Source organism: Lissotriton helveticus, chromosome 5_1 (assembly GCF_964261635.1).
Source record: "Lissotriton helveticus chromosome 5_1, aLisHel1.1, whole genome shotgun sequence".
Lineage (NCBI taxonomy): Eukaryota > Metazoa > Chordata > Amphibia > Caudata > Salamandridae > Lissotriton > Lissotriton helveticus.
Window position 1 is genome coordinate 2,020,245,956 of NC_136065.1, and position 26,406 is coordinate 2,020,272,361.

General features: G+C 44.2%; 1 protein-coding gene across 3 annotated transcripts in view; it reads right to left on the minus strand.

Annotated features, from left to right (window-relative positions):
• The window catches only part of LOC144756195 (stonustoxin subunit beta-like), a 223,551-nt gene that overhangs the window by 69,133 nt on the left and 128,012 nt on the right, over window positions 1-26,406 (minus strand). The window contains exon 4 of one of the 3 annotated variants that reach the window (XM_078645800.1): window positions 24,582-25,057. The exons of the other annotated variants lie outside the window; for them this stretch is intronic. Coding sequence (XP_078501926.1) covers window positions 24,597-25,057 — 461 coding nt within the window. The 3' untranslated portion in view covers window positions 24,582-24,596. The remainder of the gene's footprint in view (window positions 1-24,581; window positions 25,058-26,406) is intronic. 3 annotated transcript variants of the gene reach the window in all.

A 26,406-nucleotide genomic window follows, 5' to 3' on the forward strand; every position in this document is an offset into this window, starting at 1 on the left:
CCCGACATCATAATGGACCCCTTAGTTGTCGCCAATGTATCCTCTCATTTACTTTCCACTATCGAGCATGATGTACTCCAATATGGCCTTTCTTTTTGCCCAACTTCCAATTTTAACTATTCCCAGGAACGCATAGACTTTTTTAAATTTACCAGAAAATTGCGTCTGCACAAGTGGAATAAATTAAAGGTTAAGAATGCTGGTACGACTGTCTCCAGCATTGAACCCGCGTGTGAGACTATAAATGAGGTTGAGACGCTGATTGCCTTGAAAGGTCTGGAGTTTGGTAAGCCAGTGAACACTCCGATTGATGCTGTTTCCTTGGGTATTAAGATTGATTTGAATTGTCCTAATGCATTTAAACCTAAATCCACCTTTAACCCCACCATGCCTGCCTGTATTATTGACACGTTTGAATCCCTGGTCATTAATGATTTTAAGAACTTGGCCAAAAAGAAGTGCTGGCCGAATGACAATTTGAGTAATTTAGAGAGACTTGCCATGAAGTCATTGGAAAATGACTCCTCAATTGTCATTCGACAATCAGACAAAGGGGGGAATGTGGTCATAATGGATGTACAAGATTACATTATGGAGGGCATGCGACAACTAAGTGTCATGGAAAGTTATGAAGTTTCTTTGTTACAGGCCATCGAAAAGAGCAACAGCACTTATTTTGAGATGTTGAATGGGTGGGGTCTGAGTGGTATCATAGAATGGAATGAGTATGCATTTCTTCTTAATCGCAACCCTAAGGTGGCAGTATTGTATCTTCTGCCCAAGCTCCACAAAAATTCTACAAAACCCCCGAGCAGGCCTATTGTATCTTCGATAGGTTCTCTTTTGGAGAACACGTCGAAATACATTACGTTTTTTCTTCGTCCGTTTGTAGAAGAGATACCTTCCTACCTTAAAGATAGTAGGGATTTTATTAACAAGTTGACAGACTTGGAGTGGCAGGACAACTATCTACTCATAACACTTGATGTGTGTAGTTTATACACATCAATTAGACACGAGGATGGCATCAATGCATGTCGCAAATTACTTAGCACCAGGCTATCTTATCTCAATCATACCGAGATGATCGTTCGAATGATGACCTTTTGCCTGGAACAAAACTTTTTTGTCTTTAATGATGTCTATTACAGACAAAGACAAGGGACGGCAATGGGTACTTGTTTTGCTCTCAGCTTTGCTAATCTATTCATGGCAAGCTGGGAACAGCAAGTAGAGAGAACTCATCCACTATACCGAAGCCACGTGAGGATGTGGCTGCGGTACATAGATGATTTGTTCATCATTTGGGAGGGCCCTCAGGCCCAAGCTGAGCTATTCATCGCAGATCTGAATAGAAATGATCTCAATCTCATCTTAGAGGGTCAGATGAGTACTCAGGTGATGGTGTTTCTTGACCTATCCATCAGAGTCTCTGGGAAGAAATTGACGACTAAATTGTACCGAAAAGACACTGCCGGCAACACACTTTTGCATGCGGAGAGTGGGCACCCAAAATCACTGATCAAGAGCATTCCATTTGGCGAGTTCCTCCGGGCTCGGAGGAACTGCAGTACGGATCAAGATTTTCTTGCGGAGAGTGAATGCATGAAACAGCGTTTCAGAGAAAGGGGTCACCAGACCAAAGTCATAGATGAATCATTTACTAAAGCTAGTAAGATCAGCCATTCCACTTTGTTGGCTCCTCCAGAAAAACCAGAATTGCCTGATAAAGACAAGGTGATAAAGACATCTCTACCTTTCACTCTAAATCTTGGCAGGTACAAAGCAGCCTCAAACGACATTGGAATGTACTCAAGACAGAGCCCATTTTGATGGACGCTTTGGGGGACACTCCTAACATGACTTACAGGAAGGCCCAATCACTCAGGGACAAGCTTAGCAAGAATGAGGTGAGCACCATTGTATCCAGAAGTAATGATATACAGGGCTTCTATACTTGCATGAAGTGCAAAGCGTGCAAGTATAGCAACAATGTCAAGAAGGTTTTTTATCCAGTAGAAGCTGTAGAGAGAACTATTGGCAAGCATTTGACCTGTCTATCTGAGTACTGTATCTATATTTTGGTGTGCCCCTGCTCTAAAAAGTATATAGGGAGCACTATGTTCCCTGCAAAAAAACGTGTTTTGGAGCACATGAGCGCGATCGAAAATAAAGGTCAGACATCACCAGTTGCCCGTCATTTCGAGGAACTTCATAAGAGCAATCGCAATCTTGTAAAGTTCTTCGTAATTGACAGACTCCCAATTATGAGCAGAGGGGGTGATAAGATTCGGAAGTTGAGACAACTGGAGAATAGATACATTCTTGATTTAGACACCCTGATACCCAGAGGCCTTAACTCCGAAGAAGAAATGAAATGGCATCTGGGGGAGTAATTTGCTGCTATGCCCTGGAGTCATGTATTTGTATTTTTATTTTCAGTTTGTCATGTTGTTCAGTTGTCTAGTTAGCTGCTTACTCTAGGCATCTAAAAGAAAGTATTGTTACATGAATATATGATGTGCCATATGTTTCCACAGTGCTTCGTATGATCTTTTAAATTTATAATCACATTTTATTTACAAACAATCTTTTCACACTTTTTGTATGATTAAGGACTATGACCCGTGCCGGCCATATGGATTGTATGGCAGGATATGTGGTATCATGAGTTTGATCGGCTCCCTTCTTTTCTTATGTTTAGGAATCTGGGGAGTAGCTGTTTACCGGATACGAGTTCCCACTGGGGCTGTGATAAGAAGTGTTACTCTGCTTGGATTCCATGATTGAAATTCCCACTTGGGGAGAATAGGATGTGTCCCATTAATTTTGTTTATCATGTTGTAAAGAATGGCATGCAGGAATGTTACGTTTACAGCTGTTGCCCACTGGGGTTTGTTTACTCTATATAAGCTTTATATATGCTTTTCATGCTTTAAGCGGTGACTTGCTAATATTTTACGAGTCACAAATATAGAAATGTGCAACTGTAACAGGTGACGTTATGACTAATGATGTATGATGCACATGTTATGGGACCCACGAAAGTAGCAGGTCTATTGTAAATATTAACGAGATCATGTGAACAGTTTCCAGTAATTGCAAATGTCAATGTTTGGCTTATTTAATTATTTGTTGAAACTTGCAGTAATAAGAGTGCCGGTCTGTTGTCGAGTTGGTATAGATACACCACTCATAGATGGCCGCGATATCGGGGGTTCCGAGTCCTTTGTTTATTTTCACCATATTCTTTCACACAAAACTTTATTTATTGTTTGTGTACTTTTGCAAAAAACACCCGTGACCAAGGCGAGAGCTTCGCCGAAACGCATTGGGGTTTGTTCCTTAGCCCGTTTTTCACATGCTGCAAATGAATTAATAAAGATTTTTGGACTGCGCAAATGGAGACTGGAGTGGTCTGTTACCTTTCAGAGGAGAGTGCATCTGTGTAGCGGTGGCTACACGCTGTGAAACTCGATTAAGCTACAGGGTTACCTCGGCCCCTGTGATGCACCGCTGTCTCGGTGTCCCGGCGGTCATGTGGAGGATGTGAACTTTGGTCTTCACTGGCGCTGTTTTTGCTCCGGCAGAAACATTTTCGTATTCCGAGGTATCGGAAAGACCAGGCCCACCACTGTGCACAGGAGGACAGGAAGCGGTGTCGGAGTCACGGAACTCTGCCCTGGGCGAGGCGCACTGTCGCACTTGCCCCCGCGGAACACATACCTGGTTGCGGTGGTTGTGCAGTCAGGGGACCCAAGGAGCCACGATATTCCTGCAGGCAACACGGGACATTGGGAGAGAGCTACTCGAAAAAACCTGCAGTCCCCACAACGTTGTTGCCGTCCTATCCTGGCAAACCATTGCATGCTGGGAGTTGCAGTTCTTTTGACCATCGGGAAAATGAAGCAGGTGACATCAATCATCGCTTTCAGGGCGGAGACTATTATAACTAGATTTGTTGGGGCAGGACTTTTTGGCAGCATACTCACCTCCTGTTTTATTCTGGGCGCTGAAGAGGCTACACAGCCGAAATGCATACGCCCATTTGCCAATAAGGAATAGAGACTCCATTGTTTCCCCCTATCGTGGCCTCTGCCTCTCTTTGTGGAGGGTATTTTGGATATATATATATATATATACATATATGAGCATGCGAATCCTGAGCCAAAATCCTTTGCCTTACTGACGGAAAATCAGGTACGGACCACTAACAGCTTTCAGTGGAATAAGTGCTTTATTGTACAAAGGATCTCCATTGCATGACATGTTCCGACCGGGTTGCCCGGGTCTTGATCACATGACGTGCAAAGATACTGATGTGTCTTAAATAGTAACGTGCTATACAATTGGCCACTCCTCCTATGGTAACATACATAGAAAATATACTATATGGCGCCACATGGGCATTGAACAAGTACACATTGATACAAAGAAATGCCTAATGTAGTGGCCACACATAAATAGTACTTGAAATAAATACAATTCAATTCCTCAACGTAAAGCCAAGTGGCCGAAAATTATTAGCATAATAAGCAGTAACCGTACAATACAGATTCATGACATCTCTGTTAATGCAGGATCCTATTATTAAGAATTGCAAAGCCTGCCATAAGGAGTTGTGGGTTCTGAAGTGAAAGTGCAAGTGCAGTATAGAGTGCTGTTCGTGACACATACATTTGTAGCTATTCAAACATCATAGCTTCAATGGTACAGGTTTGGGCAGCCAGTGATTTCTCAGAACGTGAATATGTGGGCTACAAATCAGTAGCATAAAATGCATGGTATACCTAAACCCAATGAGGGTGACGCTTAGAACGAGAAGACATGTTGTAAGAATAATGTAGCATTGGTGACCATGCCTGACTGCACTATTGTTAATACATTAACATTTTGGTTGGTGCTAATATAAAGTGCAAGGTTAAATCCAGCAAGGAAAAGATGTGCAAATGCGCAGTTACATTACCAAGAGATAGCAGCATAAGGAGTGATTGATGAAACATAAATAATCTAACTATAAATATACATATAAATATACATAATACCCAAAGAATAGCTTCCATAAAACCGACTAAAACCGAGTCATTAAAATTCGAATAAAACCAGTTAAAACCTGAGATGTTGGCTAAAACAAGGTAAAACGGGGGTTAATAACAAGGTCCCATTAGTCAGATAAAAGAAGCCCCTTGGATAAAATGTATATACATGTTTCACTGTACAGTTCATTTCATTATCTATGGCTAATCCAAACAGGTTCATGCAGAAATGCCTGGGTTGGTACTGAATACTAACATAATCATAACCCTTTACAAAAAATTATGCAAGTCTTCACCCGTATTCAACCCATTTGGCATCCTAGGGCCCCATTAGGATGACGGATGGACTTTGTCCACCCGCCATCCTGTCGTGAAAATGGACCGCCCGCTATAAGGGCGGGGTCCCGTGGGGGCTATTAGGATGCGCCAGCCACAGCATTCTGCATCCCTAACATTGTGACGGGTGGTGCACTCAGCACCGCCCGCCACAATGTTAGGGAGGCATGATGTGCACTTCCATGCACAACACGGCAGGCACCGCGCCATTGGTACCCCCCCATGTGCATCCCCCACCCCCCTGGAGTCCTTGGGGGCCTGCAACGGGCCCCCCCTAGCAGACTCCACATGCCTTTCCGTGGCTGAAAGGCATTCCTAAATGCACATTGTAATATGGCTGGCAGTGTTAAACAGACAGAATAAAACAAAGGAGGCCCCCTAATTATCCAATGTGGGTCAGGAGCTCTTTACACAACATACAGTTAAGCCAACAAAGTTGAGAAAAATGTTACATAAAATCAATATTAAAGCACAACATAAAAACAATAAGAAAAGTTTAAAAACACTGTTATTTATTACAAACATGACAATTCCACCATCATTTCATCATAAAAACAATCATACATTTTTTTTTATATGTCCCGTTTTAATTCAGTCCGCAATGGGTTAAATACGAGAGAAGATTGGGAACGTAAAGTCTTATAATTGTCCCCAGTAATGTTCGGTGTTTACGTGCATTTTAATAATATTTAAATGCCTTTGTCTGAATAATATTACCTCTGTATGGCCCCAATGTGGTTCATATTAGTAGACTCTATCAGTGTTACTAGGCATGTAATAGAAACACAATTCATTCCGTTTATACGATAATAATGTGGTCTTTCTATATTTGTCACCTTCATTTATTAATTCACTTTGGGCACGATTGATTATCTATGCATGGACTATAGTTCATAATCGTGCTCTTGTATACGACTGAAAAGTACTTTGGTACTGTAATTGTAAATAAAGTTTTTCTATTCAAATGAAGGCGATTAGTAAAATGATGTCTGTAGGGACTGCCTACCACGTGGTACAACTATTAAAAAATGAAAGGACGCGTTTGCGTGCTAATTATCACATGTGATGAATAGAGGCTGCCGATTGGACAGGCGGCAAGACTTAATCCACACGGGATTTCCGGTTCGTTGCTATCCATTCAAACCGGGAAGGCGGACACGAGAGGCCGTATTACTGCGTTAAGGTGAGGCTCCCTAAAGATAACGCGTTTCCATCTCTTACCCCACGCTAGTTTAAACCGCTATAGTTACCGTTGTGAGACCGTGTGTTTCGCGAGGTACCTTAGCCATAAATAAGATCTAGTTATACAAAGCTCAATGTAGGCCAGGTATCTCGTGTTACAAGCATTGAATTCCTGTTCACTCTTGCTAAGGAATGGTTTGGGTCACCCAATGTAACATAGAACGTGATGAGTACCTAGCCTGGTTTTTGCCTTTATTTAGGGATGAAGATCCGAGCGTGTTGCTTTATTAAATACTAATAACCAGAAATAGAAAGTCAAGGGAGGAACAAGTATTAAAATAATCTAGGAGTATTTGCAAAATTTTTTTTTTAACAAACTTCGTCCATACAAAGTCTATGAAAGACGTGCTTAAGACAAATGTTTAAAATGGATAAAACCTTCACTATAGAGTTCTTTTAATTCTATAGCATGTGTAATTTACTTTTAGGTGGTCGCATCAATAGACATCCTCCACCAGGAGATTAACTCGTGAATAACACCCGTGTTGACAAGACTCGATTCAACTATTTTGCAGCAGTGTGAGTGGCATAGTTTCCCTGAACTGGTAAGGTTTATTCTTGCAAATCTTTTGGCATAACCGTTAGATTAATTGTTCGAGTATGCTCCTTACAAATGATTTGTTTTTGATAAACTCCGCAGAACCAGTTTCTAATTGAAAACAACAGTGGTTCCCATAAAGATCAGTCCATTCAGTAATATAAAAAGGTACTCGCTCTATCTCTATTGAATTCATGAATCAGATTGGGTTACCATGCATGCATAATCCTTGCTGATGACTTTCTTTATTTCTAAGGCAGTCATCCAGATAAGAAGACTATTCCCTCTTATCCTCGTGCACAGTAGATGTACTATAGAAGTGTAAGACATCCCTCTGCCCCCCTGCATACATTTTCTTGAGGTATGCGGTGTTTTCTAAGACAAGGAATATTGATTCTTTTCAAAACTATAGAGATATTGAGACATTAATTATATTCAAAAGGGGGGGCCTGGCCAGGCGCCAACGAAGATGGCCGCCTAGTAGCCGAGCTCCGCCGGGAAGACTGCTGTCCCCACGAAATCCGCCCTAGAATCCTGGCTGGAGCGCCCTTCAACAAGCGCACCGGCCCCCTTGGATGAAGCGCTGCTGATCCGCGCTTGGAGCGAAGATCGTGCTCCCAGCGGGGACGAAACACCGCCACACTCGCCACTCGGCCGGACCCGTGAATGCGACCTGGAGCCCGAGGACCGGAGCTGCCGGGAAATTGAGGCCCCGGCTTGCGGCCTACGCCTCGGCCGACTGGAGTCGGGCCGGACATCCGGACTCTCGGAGGGGGGTGGCTCTGAGCTGGGCCGCTTGTGACGGACTGAGGGTCCCCGTGATCGCTGGTCAGAAGGGGCGAAGAGGCAGGGCGAGGTGCCATGTGAGCCCGGGCCTGCAGCGCTGCCGGCCATCTTGGGCGCCAGCCGGCGAGAGACGGAAGACCTCCCCACGGACCCCCCGCGCATGCACCCGGGTCGGGGTGGAAGATCGGAGCAGTGCACACGCCGGCTGCGACTAACCGGAGGTGAGAGGTGAACGGCCTGAGGAGTGGGACACGGCCCCGGGCACCGCACGGGGGACCCACCTGCAGGCCCTCACGGCTGGGCCACGGACCCAATCGCGGTGGCACACCGAGGAGTGCCGGCCGACGGGGGAGGTTCTACAGCCCACAGCTGTAACAGGCCGCTCCAGGGGCGGCTACGCAAGGCCTGGCCGGCTGACGGACCGCACACCAACCCGGGGCCCCCTGCGAAATTCGTGATTGCCCACGAGGCGCTCGTTCCTGCCTGCTCTACGGCCTACCCGGGCTGCCCGAGCTAATTGCCAGCCCAAGCTAATTTGCCGCGCAGAAACGAGTGCAACAGCCGTCGACCACTGGCCTGTGCTGCGGGGTCTGCAGGAGCTGGAGCCAAGGTCCACAATGAGGCCCAAAACGGGATTCACGACCCAGACAAACAAGCTCGATAAATATGCGGTGGCGACCGGTCCTACACAGTCGGGAGCGAAGGGTGGAGGTACCACGGACACAGCGGAGCCCTCACTGACCTCTATAATGGCCGCAATACAAACGCTCGGCACCACTCTTGAGTCAAAAATGGACAAGATTACGATCGAAGTCAACCTACTGCGCACTGACCTTGGTAAGACCACCGAAAGGTCCAAGACCAACGAGACTGACATTGGGGCGCTCCAGGCCTCCTCGAAGCGGCTGGAGGGGCGGGTAAACGAACTTGTCCACCAACACCGCCTAATGGCCCTGAGGCTCGAGGACCAAGAAGGGAGGGTCAGACGAAGTAATATACGCGTCGTAGGTGTGCCGGAAGATTCGGAGGGGCACAGTGCAGAGCTGTTTCTGGAAGACCTAATCCTACACCACCTTCGGCCCAAGAGACTCTCTAAGTTTTTCACCATCGAGCGGGCCCACCGAGCCCTAGTCCCTAAGCCTAAGCCGGGTGCCCCGCCGCGCACGATAATTGCAAAGATCCTGAACTACCGGGACCGGGATGCCATCCTCCAGGCGGCTAGACAACAAGGAGACCTGCAGTACGAGGGGACTACCGTCCGATTCTTTCCCGACTTCACATTGCAGGTCCAGCAAGAACGACGCTCATTCATGGGAGTGAAGGTCGTGCTCAGAGAGCGAGGTATCAAATATATGATGTTCTTCCCCGCGAAACTCAAGATAATATCGGGGGGCAAATCCCGATTCTTCACCTCGCCGGAGGCGGTCCAGGAGTGGCTCGATGGGCGGGCGCCAGAGGCACCGGCAACGCAGAACCGCGACACTTGGAGAGAAACCGGAGCCCCATCCCCAGGGTCGGCAGCTGAGAAATCCGCGGGGGACGAACAGAGCCAAAGGTCATGGCGTTCCAGATCTAACAGTCCTCGCTGGGACCCTCTCCAAGACAACACAGCAAGGTGAGGTGCCGGACTGCGGAACCACGCCGCTTCGACTGAAACTGCACTGGCGTCCACAGTGGTAAGACTCCTGGTCACTGATATGGGGAGCGGACGCATTCGTCCGCGACTATTGCGCTATTGAGCTGATCCCCACAGTACCGTAGACTTAAGGGACCTATAGTTTCGGGGCCACGGGCATGGCGGCTGGAGTTGGGACTGGCACGCGTGCTCACTAACAGAGTTCCTCGGGGGGGAAGTGGTTTACTCTCTCCGGGGTGGGGTTGGGGCGACAGGCGCTCTGCTAATTGGGGTAGTGGGTAGTTTGGAGCCTACAGAGCAGGGAGCAGGGTGGGGGGGTTGTTCAAAGAGGTGGGAGGTTACACGGGTGGGGATGGGAACTGAGGGCCACTGGTTCATTTACAGCGATATTGTTTGCATTGAACATGAATGTTGGGAGGGCGAATGGGAGGGGGGGAGTTGGGAATGTATTACGGTCAAGTGTAGTTCACAATGTCAGACTCGACCCGTGCACCAGACTGCGGGTACAGGTTCCCCCACATAGCAACGGTTATGGCTAGGCGATGGGAGAAAAGTCTCAAAGTCCTGAGCTGGAACGTCAACGGGCTAGGAGACAGGCTCAAACGCACCATAGTCCTACAGTTCATTAAAAGGCACCAACCGGACGCAGTACTGTTACAAGAAACACACCTTCTGGGTAACACGCGTCAGGCCCTCAACAGATGGGGGTACACCCTTGTAGTTCACTCAGGCTTCACTTCAGGCTCCAGGTTGGTGGGGATCCTGCTGCGTCGATCACTGCCCATCCACATAACTCACACAGAGTCTGACCCACAGGGCCGCTTTGCAGTGGTGTCCGGCAGATGGGAAGGCCATCACCTAAACCTGCTCTCAGTATACATCCCGCCGGGCCTCCAAACCCAAGCATACGCAGACCTGGGCACAGTGCTACTCTCCCTCCCTGACGGTCACCTGGTGATGGGAGGTGACTATAATGCTGTAATGCCAGGCACCCTAGATAGGCATCCCCACAGAGACACACCACAAGGACAGAAATGGCTGACAAACTTCCTGGAAGCCTTCGGGCTCACTGACGTTTGGCGGCTGCTGCACCCGGCGAATAACCAGTTTACCTTCTAATCCGGCCCACATCGCACATTCTCCCGACTTGACCACATCCTCACTCTACTACAACATGACATGACGGTACACGAAGCAACGCACCTACCACGTGGCATATCTGACCACTCGCCAGTCTCCGCACACTTCACGTTTGGGACTCGATGGGAGGGCTGTATCGCACCTATTAGCGTGTGGCACCTGAAGTCCGAGGAGACTAGGAAGACACTCACTAAATCAATCACTCACTACTTTAACAGTAATGTAGGTTCGGTGGACTCCCCTGTCACCCTATGGGAGGCCTTTAAAACTGTAATCAGGGGAGAGGCGCTGTCGACCATAGCGGGTAGGCGGAAAGAGAGAGAAAGACAGGTTACCACAGTGGAAGCAGACTTGGCAGTGCTGGAAAGGGAGGCGAGTGAAACTAGGGCAACCGACGCACATCATAGGCTGAGGCTCAAAACGACTGAATACAGGGAACTAGTCACGCAGGAAGCTCAAACGGTAGCCAGACATAAGATGGGCAGGATATACGACCAAGGCGACAAGGCCCGGAAACTAATAGCGTGGCTCGACAAACAGCGACAGGCTCCTAGAGTAGTTCCGGAACTCTTGACGACCTCGGGGACTGTGGTAACAGAACCCCGGGAGATAGTGGCAGAATTTGCACGACACTACAAGCGGGTGTACAGCCGAGAATCTGACCGTCCAGAGGAGGACTCGGTAGCCCTCCTGGCGGACATCCGAATGCCCTGCCTGTCGGAAGAGGACCGAGAAGCCCTTGAGAGCCCGCTCGAACTTTCCGAGCTGCAACGGGCAATTGTCGACCTCCGCCCGGGCAAGGCCCTGAGGCCTAACGGCCTTCCAATAGAACTCTACAAATTACAACCGGACACCCTCAGCAAGCACGTCAAGCCCATGTTTGAAGAAAGTAGAGAGACGGGAATCTTGCCCAGAGATCAGCGCCTAGCAACGATCGTGGCGATACCTAAAGAGGGAAAACCCAGAGAAGCGTGCGCCTCATACAGGCCGATCTCGCTGCTTAACGCGGAGCCAAACATTCTGGCCAAAACACTCGCAAATAGACTCCAACCGGTCCTGTCCACCCTGGTCCACACGGACCAATCGGGGTTCATGCCCCGCCGCAATACTGCACTCAACATTCGCCGCCTTAATGGGGTACTCGGGCAGAGACATAGGCTGCAAGAAGATGCGGTGGTGGTTTCCCTCGATGCCACCATGGCATTTGACACCTTAGAATGGCCCTACATGATTGCAGTACTGCGCAAACTGGGCTTTGGACCAAATTTTATATCGTGGGTGCGCCTCCTTTATACTGAACCCCTGGCCCAAGTGGTAGTGAATGGCAGGGCGTCCGACGTCTTCACCCTTGAGAGGGGGACTCAACAGGGCTGCCCTCTCTCTCCCCTCCTGTTCGCGCTCTCCCTCGAGCCGCTCGCGGCCTGGATAAGGCAGGATGTTTACCTTAAAGGTATAGCCTGGACGGAGGGATGGGAGGACAAGATCTCCCTCTACGCCGATGATATCCTTTTGTACCTGTCCAGGCCGCGCAGATCTATCATGGCGGCGCTCAATATCCTCACTAGCTTCGGACGGAACTGCGGATTTCGGATATATTGGAGCAAATCCCACCTCTATGTGCTGCACGGAGACCCCCCAAAAGCTCCCAGCCACCTGCCCTTTGACAGTGGCGACAGACTGTTTCCAATATCTGGGAGTCTTCATCTCCACAGACAAGACCCTGCTGTACGAACGCAATCTACTCCCACCCCTCAGACGGCTCCAAACGGAGGATAAATCCTGGCAGAAACTTTCACTGTCATTGCTGGGCCGAGCAGCCCTTTTCAAGATGGTGGCGCTGCCAAGGTTTCTCTATGCGCTGCAGAACTACCCCGATTTAGTACCCAACTCGTACTTTGCGGCGGTGGAGGCGGCGCAGCGGGAACTCCTGTGGGCAGGGACGCCCAGAATCGCATTACACAAACTCACATTGGGGTGGTATGACGGTGGAATCGCCCTTCCCGACGTCCGCAAATACTACTGGGCAGCCCACATCTCGGCAATTAACCAAGGGACATACAGTGATGGGAACGACCCCAGGTACGGGATGGACAGGTGGCTACTCCCTGGGGGGAACTACGAGGCCGCACTCTACTCTAGGCCGGGTAGATACCTACTCACTGGACCGACCCAGCACTCAGTACACATATGGCACATTGCCCTGAAGAAGCTAGGGTGGTCGGATGTCCTCACCATGTCAACACCTCTGTGGGCCTCTGAAAAGCTTGCACCCTGGGGCGCACCAAAGGGTTCCGTGGCTGGGACCTGATAGGGATCTCGCAAATCAGAGACCTTTGGGGGCCAAAAGGAATCCACACGTTCGCACACCTCCAAGAAACATACGACCTGGCACACACCGAACACTTCCGGTACCTACAAGTGCGGCATTCCCTACTGGCACATATTCCACCAGACACTACCATACCACAGGCCTCCCCACTGGAGGACAGATTGCTAGACAGCAACATCCAAGAACACACCATCTCCCTCACGTACAAAAAATTAATCAACAACCCCCCTGACACTCTCCTTCCCTTGAAAGAGAAATGGGTCGCCGACGGGCTGGAGATAGACGAGGAAGAATGGTCGTATGCACTCGCCTCACCCAGGGAGGTAGCGATCTCGGCCCGATTAAGGTTAATCCAGCTGAAAATCCTTCACAGAGTCTATATCTCATGTACCTGGCTGGTAGCGATGGGAAGGGGAGGAGAGTGGCTTTGTAGAAGGGGTTGTGGAGGGATAGGCACCTTCTTCCACATACTGTGGGAATGTCCAAAAGTGCAAAGATACTGGAGACGGGTGGTGCAATGTATGCGGGAGGTTTTGGACGTAGAACTCCGTCTTGAGGCCGAGATGTCTCCTGAACATTTGGGAGCCCACAGACCTGCCTTCCAAAGGGAAAATCTGGGTGACACTTGGGCAGATGGTGGCAAAGAGGAATGTTACGAGACTGTGGGGTGCCCCCAATCCACCGACACTGAGGGACTGGCAAAGCGATATGGATTGGTGCATGCTGCAAGAAAAGACTGTCTATACGGCAAGAGGATGCCCCCGTAAGTGGGGTGAAATCTGGTCAAGCTGGAACGAATTTAGGGGAAACATATGCGAGCCTCCCCATGTCCCACAGATTGGCCCGGAAGACATTGACTAATTTGTTTTTTTTCCCCTGTGGCGATACCCGCAAGTACTGTCTTAACCATGGCTGCTTTACTGGTGCTGTAACAGACCCGAGACTGATGTAACTCACTGACCAATGTTTGTTTATTCACCGATACGGGAGGGGGGGGGGGAGTTTGAGGTTGGGGACTGTTACTATGAAAACCCTGTTCTACTGCACTGCATCCCACGATACACTTTCTACTTCACTGCACGAGCTGGCTTACGCTCCTCTCATAACACTGTTTTACGCCACCGGGCCTCCGGGATGCCGGTTTTAAGGCTGTGTCCATCCGCTTATAATTTTCCTACTGGTTGCGATGACGCTGCCGGCCTCCGGGTTGTAGGCTTGTGAAGCAGTGTATTGAAGGCAAGATACAATAAAGCAGTTTGAACCAAAAAAAAAAAAAAAAAAAAGAATGAATACTCCTGAGGCTGGAAGTTCATATATTTCATATTAAAATACATCACAAATTTTCTGAAAGTGTGAAAAAAAAAATTATATTCAAAAGATTTTTTATAGGGATTGACAAGTGGTTGTCATTAATATCATGTATTGAGCTCGTAATTTCATATATTGTAAAAAAGTGAAAGTGGATAAAATGCCGCTTGGGCCCAAGCCGTTAAGCGCCAAGTCCAGTCTATTTCCTTTGAGTTTGACCTTTCCTCGCTCCGGCATAATCCACTAACGCTGGCCTGGACCAGTCCTATATCCCCGGTAAACCCCAACCATACCTGCAAGATCCACTATCGAAGCAAGACAGAAAATTCTGTGTATGCGCCTTTTGGCCCTCAGGATTGCGGACTTCAACCCAATTTGGCCACGCACGGACGGAGCCACTGCCTGCCGACTTTGCAACTATCGCAGAGAATCCTGGCTACATCTGCTATGTTGCTGTACAAAGTTGGCCAGCGATCGACAGCGATTGTTGCGTCCGGCATTACGAATTCTGGGCCATAGAATATGCAGAGAGGCCTCGGACTGGTGTTTCTCAGAATCCACGACCTGCTTATTAGCCAGGGTAGGCGAGTTCATCCATCAAGTTAAAATGGCACTCGATTCCCAACTAAAGGCTACTATTTCGATGGGCCCGGATAGTGGGCTCTGCGCTTTCCCCGTCGCCCCAAAGTTGGCAGCCCACAGGTAATTCAGGGAGACGCCGAAAAGAAATTGGTACCATCGGACTGTGGTATTTAACCCGGGTCGACTAAGGGTCGGTCGAAGTCCGCAGTGCGACTGATGATGTCGAACTTTTATATGTCTCTCAGACTCTAGTAAGCGTGGTCTCATGGTGAATTCAAAACCCTTATTCTTTTAATAATGTATAATAGTAGTGAATACAGTTAGTCATGGGACAATATAGCTGCACCAATGGTACTACCTGGTTTTGGCCAAGAAGGGGGGGGGGGGTATTTTATTGAAGTTCATTGTATTTTATACTGTAATGATTTTAAGTAATCGCACAGTTTTCTAATAAACAAGGATAAAATGCCAAAAATATTTATGACAAAGGGTTTAGAACTTTGTGTTGAGAAATGCACTTGTATACTGTTATGCATTGTTTTCTAATTGTGTGTTCCTTACATTTAGAATATTGGTCCTGATGAAGGTGTTTTAAAGCATAAAACCGAAACGCTGCGTCGACAACTGTTCTCTTTGTGAATCCCATGTTTTTTTATGATTGTTTTTATGATGAAATGATGAAGGAATTGTCATGTTTGTAATAAATAACAGTGTTTTAAACTTTTCTTATTGTTTTTATGTTGTGCTTTAATATTGATTTTATGTAACATTTTTCTCAACTTTGTTGGCTTAACTGTATGTGGTGTCAAACAGACACCTCCACCATATTGCAGCCTTTTCCGCCAGGTCGCAAGTCTACTGGGGGGGAAATGCGGCAGACGGTCTTTCTCCCAGCCATATTAATAATCACTGAGACTGAAACTACGCTTCTAAAACGGGGCATCAATTTCTGCCCAAAGAAGAAGATGAATATAGCTCAAGCTCGTATAGATCTTTACCTGTATATAAGAAAGATCAAATTGGCTAAGTTTTTTGAAGAAAACAAAAACAATAAAAAAAAGATGCAAAGAACACAATCGGAAGACGAAAGCGTCACAAATTTATTGGTAAAAGAGGCAGACGCATACACCGATCTACTGAACCTAGATGTAACTGATGGTAATGAAATAACCCTGAGTCAAGCAATTGTACAAACAGGAGCGGGCATCAGCAAAATGAAACCAAAATCTAAATTGTATCCCCAGTTACCACCAGGAAATAAGGTGGATATATTCCAAGAAGCTGTGATCCGGGACCTATACAAAATCAAGGGATCCAATTATAAAGATAACTTGACCTCGGAAGAACGAGAGGCATTAAGAAACCTAACTAAGGATGACCAGATAGAAATAAAAATGGCGGACAAGGGAGGGAACATAGTTATTTGGGAAAAGAGTGCATACATCACTGAAGCTCACCGACAATTGAAGGACTCCAAATACTATGAAAGACTTAAAATCAATCCCACCCTGGAAATAAAGAACAAACTGGATGAGAAACTAAGACAATGGAAACTTAACAACCTGATTGATGATGATGAACAAAAGTATTTAACAACTAATCACCCAATAACGGCTACGATGTATTTCCTGCCAAAGGTCCACAAGGATTGTAGGAAACCCCCGGGCAGACCAATTTTATCTGCGAAAGGCTCGTTGTTAGAACCCATTTCAAATTACATAGACTATTTCCTCAAACCGTATGTGATACAGCTTAACTCATATATCCAGGATAGTAATGATCTGTTAAGGAGACTGGAGAACACCCCATGGCAAGAAAATTATCAGTTGATATCTATGGATGTCGTATCTCTATACACAAACATAAATAATGACATTGGAATGAAAGCATGTAACCACTTTTTGCAAAACAGAGACATCAAATATAAAAACCACAACTTAATGTTACATGACATGATTGAATTGTGTCTGTCACAAAATATCTTTCTATTTGGAGAGGAGCTATATAGGCAGTGTAATGGAACCGCAATGGGTTTTTCCTTCAGCCCAAACTACGCGTGCCTCACGATGGGGTACTGGGAACAGGAAATTGCTTGGGCATCAGAGAATGATCGATTTACCTGTAAAATCATGTGCTGGATAAGGTTCATAGATGACCTTTTGATCATCTGGGATGGGACCCCAGAGGAATTTGAAGAATATTACAGGCTCATCAATGGCAGCATGACAGGATTGACCTTCACATATGAAATCAGCAACAAAGAAGTAACTTTTCTGGATACATGCATCTATATCAAGGATAATTTTATCCAAACGACACTACACAGAAAATCTACAGCCACTAATGCTACATTGGAAGCAACAAGCTTCCACCAAGCACCACTGATCTCAAGTATCCCATATGGAGAGTTTCTTCGCATCAGAAGAATATGTAGCGAGGAATCCGAGTGGCAAAAACATAGCGCCATAACAAAAAGAAGATTCAAAAATCGCAAATACAACCAGGGCAACATTGAGAAATGTTGGAAAAGAGGAAATGAGAAACCCAGACCGGAATGCTTAAAACGCTCAACTGAAGAAAACCAAAAAGGAATTGAACAGGAACCAATCAGACTGATCATTGATTACTCTGAAAATAGCAAAGAAATTTTCCAAATCATGAGAAAGAACTGGAAGATTTTACACTTGGACGAAACAGTGGGGAAACTAGTGGGGAAACATCCCATCGTGACATATAAGAGAGCACCGAGCCTGAAGGATCAACTGATCCATAGTCATTGCAAAACAAACAAAAAGAAGGATTGGCTCAAAACCACTGGTTTCATGAAATGTTATGGTTGCAAGATGTGCCAAATCGCGAAACAAAGAAAGGAAATACCAATGCCCAACAACAAAAAATGGGAGATACGTCAACTGATCACGTGCAAAACGGAGTACACAGTCTATGGAATAGAATGCCCATGTTCTTTAATGTACGTGGGCAGCACAAAAGGAGAACTAAAAAAACGCATAATGGAACATGCAAGAGCCACGACACACAAGGACAGAGCAAATGCCGTGCCAAAACATATGGAGCAGAAACACAACAGTGACTGGTTGAAATTGAAATTCTTTGGAATAGAAACAATACCAAAGAATATCCGTGGAGGAGATCGAGAGAAAGTACTAAGGCAAAAGGAGTCACGTCACATCCTAAACTTTTGAACTCTAAGTCCGTATGGCCTCAATCAATCGGAGGAGTTGTACATTCATCTCTAAGAATATAAAGACTGCATATGAGAAGGGGAGAGAGAGTGAAGATCTAAATGAAAAACCACATGTTGGAAGAAATTTCAAAAAAATGAAAGGAACCCCACCACTATGAAGAATGGAGGACAATTCCCACTGGAGGCATTGAAATTGAAACGCCAAGCATTAATTGGCTAGAGACATTGAAAAAACATTGAAAAAATAAAACAAAAACTAATTGTCACCTAAATTCGAAAAGAGTTCCGAAAATAATGGAATAAGGGTTATTATTTTCTCTGTAATACAAACAAAACTCGACCCAAAGACTCTTTTTATATATCTATATAAGTATAAAAGACTATAAAACTACAAATACCACAATGCCCATGCAATGAGGAACAGGATGTGATGTAACATGATGTAATGTTGTTTCCTTTAAATATGTTTACCAAAACAGGGGAAAGTGATCGTGAGCAAGGTGCCTGGAGCACTGAAACGCATAGATCGTTTTTTTTGTTTTCATGATGAACAAATTATAATAAAAGCAATTGTGGAAATTCAGAGGGAGTGCGCCCAAGTTTTTCGTGACAGCGAAGAAGTGTGAAATATAAAACGGCAAGGTTCTGCCGTAGGGACACGCACCCACAGAGAGCGCTCAATGGCCGGGTATCCTGGAACCAGTGTGTGAAGATATATATACATATATATATATATATACATCCAGTACCAGTTTAGTTCATAAAAGTTTTCATAGCGAATAGGGAAATAGGGAAACATAATTTACCCCGCATGTGTTACTCCAGATGCCATTACCTCGCATTTTTTACAACGGAGGGCTTTACACTGCAAACTATAACAAAACATTCCCCAAAGTAACGTCCCATGGAGTTAGAATAGTAAATTGCGTTGTAATGCATTGTAAAGCCCTGCGTTGTAAAAGATTTTGCGGTGTAAAAACTGCAGGGTAATGGCACGCGGAGTAAAAGTGCGTGGGGTAAAGTGTCCTATTCGAATAAATAAACAGGTTTTTGTTAGGATCGGTCAAGAATGACTGAGCTTCCTACAATCCTTTCCTAAGAGGTATCCAAAAGGCAGGTCTGCGACAAAGTTTCAAAGGTACAACTTTTTATTTAAACTGTTCAACGCCTTAACCGCGGCGGTTTTTCCGCCACGGTGCGGGCGTTCTGAAGAGTGGGCGGGGCTGCGTCAGCCGTTGGCAGCACTGGGGAGGGAGTGCTCCCGTCGGCCACCAGCCGACGGGAGCACGGAAGGGGCTAAGGTAACCAATTGCTGTACAACCCTAAATCACAATTCCTAAACCACAAATACAGAATATTATACAGTTATGGTGATTAATGGATCTACAGATTATTTACAATTCTTTCAGGATTCCATACTTTAAATGCACCATTGCATAATTACATTCATGGACTTCTGGACTATAAAAGAATTACCATTTTATTGCTGCAGTTTTATAAGTAAATACCAGGATTTTAAGTAAGCTATAACAGTATTCAGTCTAACTTTATTGTAAAGCAGGCTATCTGAAAATGCATGCATCAGCGATTACTTCACTATGTGATAATACTAATGGCATGGCAAACTATATCAATGCCCAAAACCATCCAATAGTTTTACATGCCGTATTTTTAGCGCCAATAAAGCTTGAAGGGAATGTGAGCAATTTAAATCTGAGAAGCAGTATTTTGTACCATGGTATCATTTTAAATTTCAAAGCATTTGTATAGTATATATTTTAGATCATCTCTGTCATGCTGAGTATTTAAACACCATCTTCAAACTATTTCTTATATTTTGCACATTCTTGTTCCAAGACATTATCGAGCAACTTGTCAGGGAACATATTGGCTTGCGGATTAAACTGTTTGGGGCCTATAAACTTTGCTCCAAGCCTAGTATTGAAAAGCTTCTAAATTACTTTCAAGCTGCCCTTTACTATTGCATATTGTATTAAGAGCACTTGTTCACAGACTACGACTAGCTATAACTAGGGCCTTTATGCTGTAAAACAGATAATCATTTAGTGCTTTCATTTTGAGGTTAAGAAGTGTAACTTAATAAATATGAAGTATATATTACACGGCAGAGGTTCTTCGTCTGCATTCTTGAACATTTCTGAGAATAATTCAATTAAGCACTACAATATTCAAAGTACACCTTTCTTTTATTCATTTTAGTTACTTCACAGTTCTATGAAAAATGACACTGCTGAAAATGAAGGGGTCTATTAGGATGGTAGCCGGCTCCACCCTAGCGGTGCTGGGACCAGCCGCCAGTGGTGCGGCGGTCCCGCACCGACAATTAGGATTCAGCCCCTTTTCCGCCCGGTCGACTCGTTGACGGGTGGAAAACCGGCAGACAGTCTTTCCATCCACCGGGGTCCCGTCCGCCATCATAATTTGGCGGGGGGTAAATGGGAGGCAGGCAGTAGATAATGGCGATCCGCCCACTATTATAATAGACCCCAGAATGTTCATTTTGATAGCAAGAATATATTCCCAGAAGCAAGAAAACACATTTATTTACAAAATGTACTGGTGCAGTCAGAAAAGGGCAGTGCTCAGTGAAGTGGCAGAGTCAAAAGGTAAACAGCTTTGGGTTTGATCAGTCTGCAAACAGATCCAGAGGATTTAGCTAAGGCACTTGAACACAGTCCATGTTTCAACCTAGCTTGAACATCCATTGGTTATACTCAGGACAGTGACTTGTTTGATGAGAATCTGAGACAAATATTTTTGGAAGCTGAAATGAAAATAGGGCGGAGGGTTGACTGTTGGATTGAATGAAGAGGTTCTCCAGAGGCAAAACAAATGGAAGTCTTTACCCAGTAGGTAAGAGCACAAAGCAAAATATCCCATCAGAAAAACGATCTGTCAGCCTAATGCAACTGCTGATCACCTGCCTACACTACAGAAGGTATTCTGCAAGCAATTTCCTAATAATATCAGGAAGACAAGTAAACAGATACAAATTAGCGTCATTGTTTAGAGGCTTTTATCAATAGTCTCCATTTCCGTGACAGGGTAATCAACAGTTGGATTAGCAAGCTATTATACAAAGGAAGCAGGTGAACTACAAACAACTGGAGTCAAACCTCAAGAAATTATGTAAGATACTGTCAGGCAAGGTAGGATGGGAGTCAATATAATGCACAAATGAAAGATTGTACAGTTAAAACTGATATACTCCACAAGTACTGGTTTCTTGATGCTTGAGGCGGCCAATCATCATTTATGTTTTCCTTTGCTTCAGTAACACATTCTCATGCCCAACACTGGTCACTAACAAAAGGGGCACAAGCTTCTTCTAGCCCATCTACTAGTCCAGAGTTCTTTGTATTAATTCCCATACCAATTAATCATTGTAATTAATTACTCATATTGTCTCAGATTGTAAATTTAAAAAAAAAACTGCATTTGCTAAATTTAATATTTCTTATATGCATCTACAAGTTTGTTTTTATGTTTATCTAAGTGATTAATTTACTCTACTTTGCATTCCATGTCCTGGGCATTGTTGCTAAGCGAACCTAATTAATGCGATAATCTGCTGTGATGCCCAGTTGGTCGCACCTGTAGGCGAAGAAGCATCATCCACAGTACTGAAAACCTACAATGTCCAAAATTGAAAAAAACAAATCTAGTTACTAACCTACTCATTCGAACATAAAGCTGCTGTGAAAGCTATAACTACAGGCCCAATGGACTAAAGTGGGGTTGCTAAGCAGTCTGCATTTTATGGACACTGACTGCTTTGTGACCCCCAACGTCTTTATTTTGCGATGCAGTGATCAGTGGCATCCCAAAATGTCCATTCCAAGGGAGTTATAAAGACGCCTGCATCAATAATTTTAATGAAGAAGGAGCTGTTGTGACTCACTGAAAATGGTTTCCATGCTTACATGGAAACCTGCAGGATACCATAACCAGTTACCTTTTGTTTTTACATCAGCCATGTCTTTTAAAGGGACCTGGGCTGTTTTAAAAAATAAAATGTTGGTATTCATTAAAATATGGGGGCATGAGGGAGGGAACACTATCTGTGCACCCTGAATGCCATATGCATGCATTCACATGGTGGAAGCTATGCCACTGGGACAGGTGCAATTAGATATATTTTTCTTGAGGGAGTCAGTGTCAGATCAATGGGTTGCAACCATTGATACATTCAATAGCATTAGAGGAGGGGAATGCCCCTTTCACGCACCCTCCTCCTACTTATTGCAATCAGTCGCAAAGATTATTCTTCAAGTCAGAATGTAACTCACAATGTGTCCTTGGTGCATTACCAAGTCCAAGCTAATCCATTTACCAAAAGCATATTGGGTCTTGCTCCTAGTTTGAACTGACTCCAACCCTTCAGCACCTCGTGTTTTAGCACTAAGCAGGGTACATTAGTATTTATTGAAAAGGCTCCTCCATGTTGAAGGGCACTTGGGGCCAGATGTAGGAAGCCTAATACCGGTCAGTAACGGCCGAAATTACCGAATATTGTCCGTTACTGACCGGTATTAGGCTTTTCAGATGTAGGGGCCTAATTTAAGGATTCTGTAATTTACCGAATCCCTAATGTAGGAAGCACTCAAGTGAGTGCTTTTCACTTGTAAGGATTCGAAATTTACCACGAACTACAAGTTGGTGGTAAATATCGAAAACCCTGAAAAAAGTAATTTTGTGCTTTTTTCAACTGTGCCATGAGGCAGACATACATGCCCTTTGGGTATGTATGTGTGCCACATGTGCACCCATGCACTATACAGGGGTGCAACAGGGTGTCAATGTGACACCCTGCCACCCTTGTAAGTCTACCCCCTTTTACCGATTCGGTATTTACTGAATCAGTAATTCTCATTCATTCCTATGGGCCTCCAGGCCCATAGGAATGAATGGGGGTTACCGAATCGGTAAATACCGAATCGGTATTTACCGATTCGGTAAAATTTACAGAATCATTAGCTACATATCATTTACCGATTCTAAAATACAGAATCTGTAAAATTAGGTATTTTAAGAATTGGTAAATGATATTTACCTACATCTGGCCCTATATGTTGTACATATTTTAATCAATAAGCTGTTGCTGCGTAAGGTTAGCAATTAATGTTACATAAGTGAAAAGGAGAAGCAAAGCATTACTACTATCTGGTTGAAGTAAGTGTTAATGCCAAGCAATTATTTACCTTTCTCACACTCATGTGGGATCATGGAGATGCAGCTCCCTAGATTTATGGCGTAGGAGCGTAGGAGTGTATGTGAAAAACCAAACAAACGATATGATGCACTAATTACTACTGCAGTTTCTACAAGATGTTTAGGAATGCCCAGTGCTTAAAATGTGCCATGAAAAATATACTTATTTTCAGTTTATCAATAAGTGACACCATAGCTCAAGGACTTTAAATACATAGATTCCCATAGCAGATTCTTAATAGAATTGAAAAGGAGTGTGTATTTGGAATGCACTCCCGTGCACTGAAAAACTCATTTTTTCTACTTACAAAAAAATGTAAAACAGCTCAAAATCTCAACATGAGCACTGAAATTTCAAGGCACACTACACAATGTCTTTACAACTTTTGGCCTCACTTCATAAACATTTATTGATATCAATGGCACATCCACCCATCTGGCCTACATCCAGATTTCAATGCATCTACGTGTGAGCCAAAAAATTCCTCAAGCTTCAGATTACTAACCACCAGAGTGTCTTGTAAGGAGATGATCTCAAATTGTTAATAATAAGTATGGGATTTAGGCCCACAAAGCCGTGACAACCCAGAAAAATTCCAAGACAGCCAGCACTTGAGCTAAGAACAATGACAGGAAATTACATTTTCATCAAAGCCTTTGACTTTTGACCCACTTCTGTATCACCTCACATGGAACCCTAACTTTATTAACTGGGTTAGGAGAGATAGCTGACAAGGTCTAACATAGTTTGAGTCTAGATGGTACCACATTATATTGCTATATTGTCTATGGGACATGTGGAAAAGCTGGGGCAAGATCAGTAACATAAAGCACAAGTTAGATGTAAGATAGGTGAATGATTACATCCGCCAGAACTGATATGAGGATATTTCAAAAGGATATTAGGCAAGACAATTCTACTAAGAACAGAGGTAATGACCGGTGAAATGGACGTTCCTAGTGTTATACTTATGGGGACCTCAACTGATTGAAAATAGGGTACCATTACTGCGCTTGCACTGATAAATCACTTTTTATGACCCAATGAAACATTAAGAGTGGAACACCATTTTTAGTATGCTCCTATCCTATTTTACTTCTAAATTTTATACCATCTGAGTGCAATGATTAATTTAATTTTCATACAATGTATTATGTTTTAAAGTTAGACCCAGTGCATTTCCAAGTTGTAGTCTGTAAAATTATCATACCATCAAAGTGAAGACCTAGAGCTCAGCACCGATCAGCTGGAAAAGGCAGAACACATCAAGTCTTTCTTTTCGGGCCTCTACAGTATGTTCAATACCAGTGTAGTAGATTCTGGATAGAAACAATCCATTGGAGGCCCTAAAAATCACCTTCTCACTTTTATATTCAACTTCAAAATCCGTGAAGGGTTTATTCCTGTCCTCGACTGTCTGGACGCAGTAACCTATATCAGGATGAAGGTACTCGTCCTTGTAATCTAGCATTTCCACTTTGCCGGACTTCTGCAGGTTCACTTGGAACCGGCAAGTGTCATCTCTCTCATATTGACCTTTAATCCCATCTGGCGTTGAGCTCCAGTACATGCCATTGTCCATCCTAAAAGAAATTCCCTTTTGAGTACAAATTACCCATTCGGGTGGGTGAAGATTGTCAATGAAATGGGATAAAAAACAGTACATGTGACGATTCCGGTCAAAACCTAAGAAAACAAAAAAGGCATCATTAAAAAAAAAGGAAGATTCCAGAAAATCAAAACCTCCTTATCTAACATTACGAGCAATCTGAAGTTACCTATGCAGCCTATAGCGCTTTACAAAACTCATACAACACTTTATATAACATTAACTACTTTAGTTTTATTTTAGCCTCATTCAACCTGGAAAAAGAAATGTACAGCAGAAATTTTTGCTGAGTGCATTCAAATACTCTTCAACATGCATCACTACTTACAACAATTTACCTTTTAATGCCAAACATAAGGCATACAGAGATTGAATTAATGGCGATATTATGGGCCCAATTCACACAAAAAAATATTATGTCCCCCTGATATTAGCCACACAAAAATTGATGTGTGATGACGAATCTTAATACATGAATTCACAGAATCAAGACTAGTAGAGTTATTCCCTTACAGATGGGACCTAGAAATTCGAAACATTTGCCAGTATGATTAAAAAATGTCAGCAATCTCCCTTGTAAGTTTAAGGAAGGGATTGGGGTGGGGCATTTAAAGAAAAGTTACAAATGCAAACCTAGGTGAATACTCTTAAACACCTATGTTTATGTGTATTCACTATCACTTACAGGTAATTATCGCCCTAGTAAGACTCTTCAATTTATTATAGAGAGAAGCAAGAGTGGAAGCATTTCGAAAGTGGGAATGAAAAGAAAACATCCCAAAGTGTATGATAATGCAGAGTAAATGATTCTAACATGGGAAATATATTATTCCTGCGTGGAAATAATAACCATGTACTTGTGCAAGCTTGAATCTAAAGCCTTACCTAAAGCATAACACAAACATTCCAATACCCTTATCCATAATTCTCTTAACCCAGAACATCCCAAATCAAATGGAACCGAGAGCCCACTGAACCTTGAGATCTAGAACACACATTACATTTTGGAATAATGTAAACAAAATGTGAGTGTAGTATATTCTATCAATGGAAAAATACGGACTACTGGGCATATCAAATTATATAAGCAGTTGATATTTATCCAAATGATTTTTTTTGCTACTCCACATCTGCCACATCCAATTGCCTCTCCTCTGCCCATACTGCTTTAATTTTAGCTCTAATTTTCTCGCAATCAGGTGTGTATACCTCTCCGATAATAATATTATAAGCTTAAGCTACATTGACTTAATGCTATCAAATATTCAATGTTCTGCACTTTTCTAATATTCCCTAAAGTAAATGGCTATTTGAGGTAGTTTACGCTTAGGCCCCTATAACTTTTTGACCATATAAGGTATCCACGCCAAATTTGCGTCCTTTTCTTCCAACATTTTAAAGGTACCCAGGGTTTGTTGATTCCCCT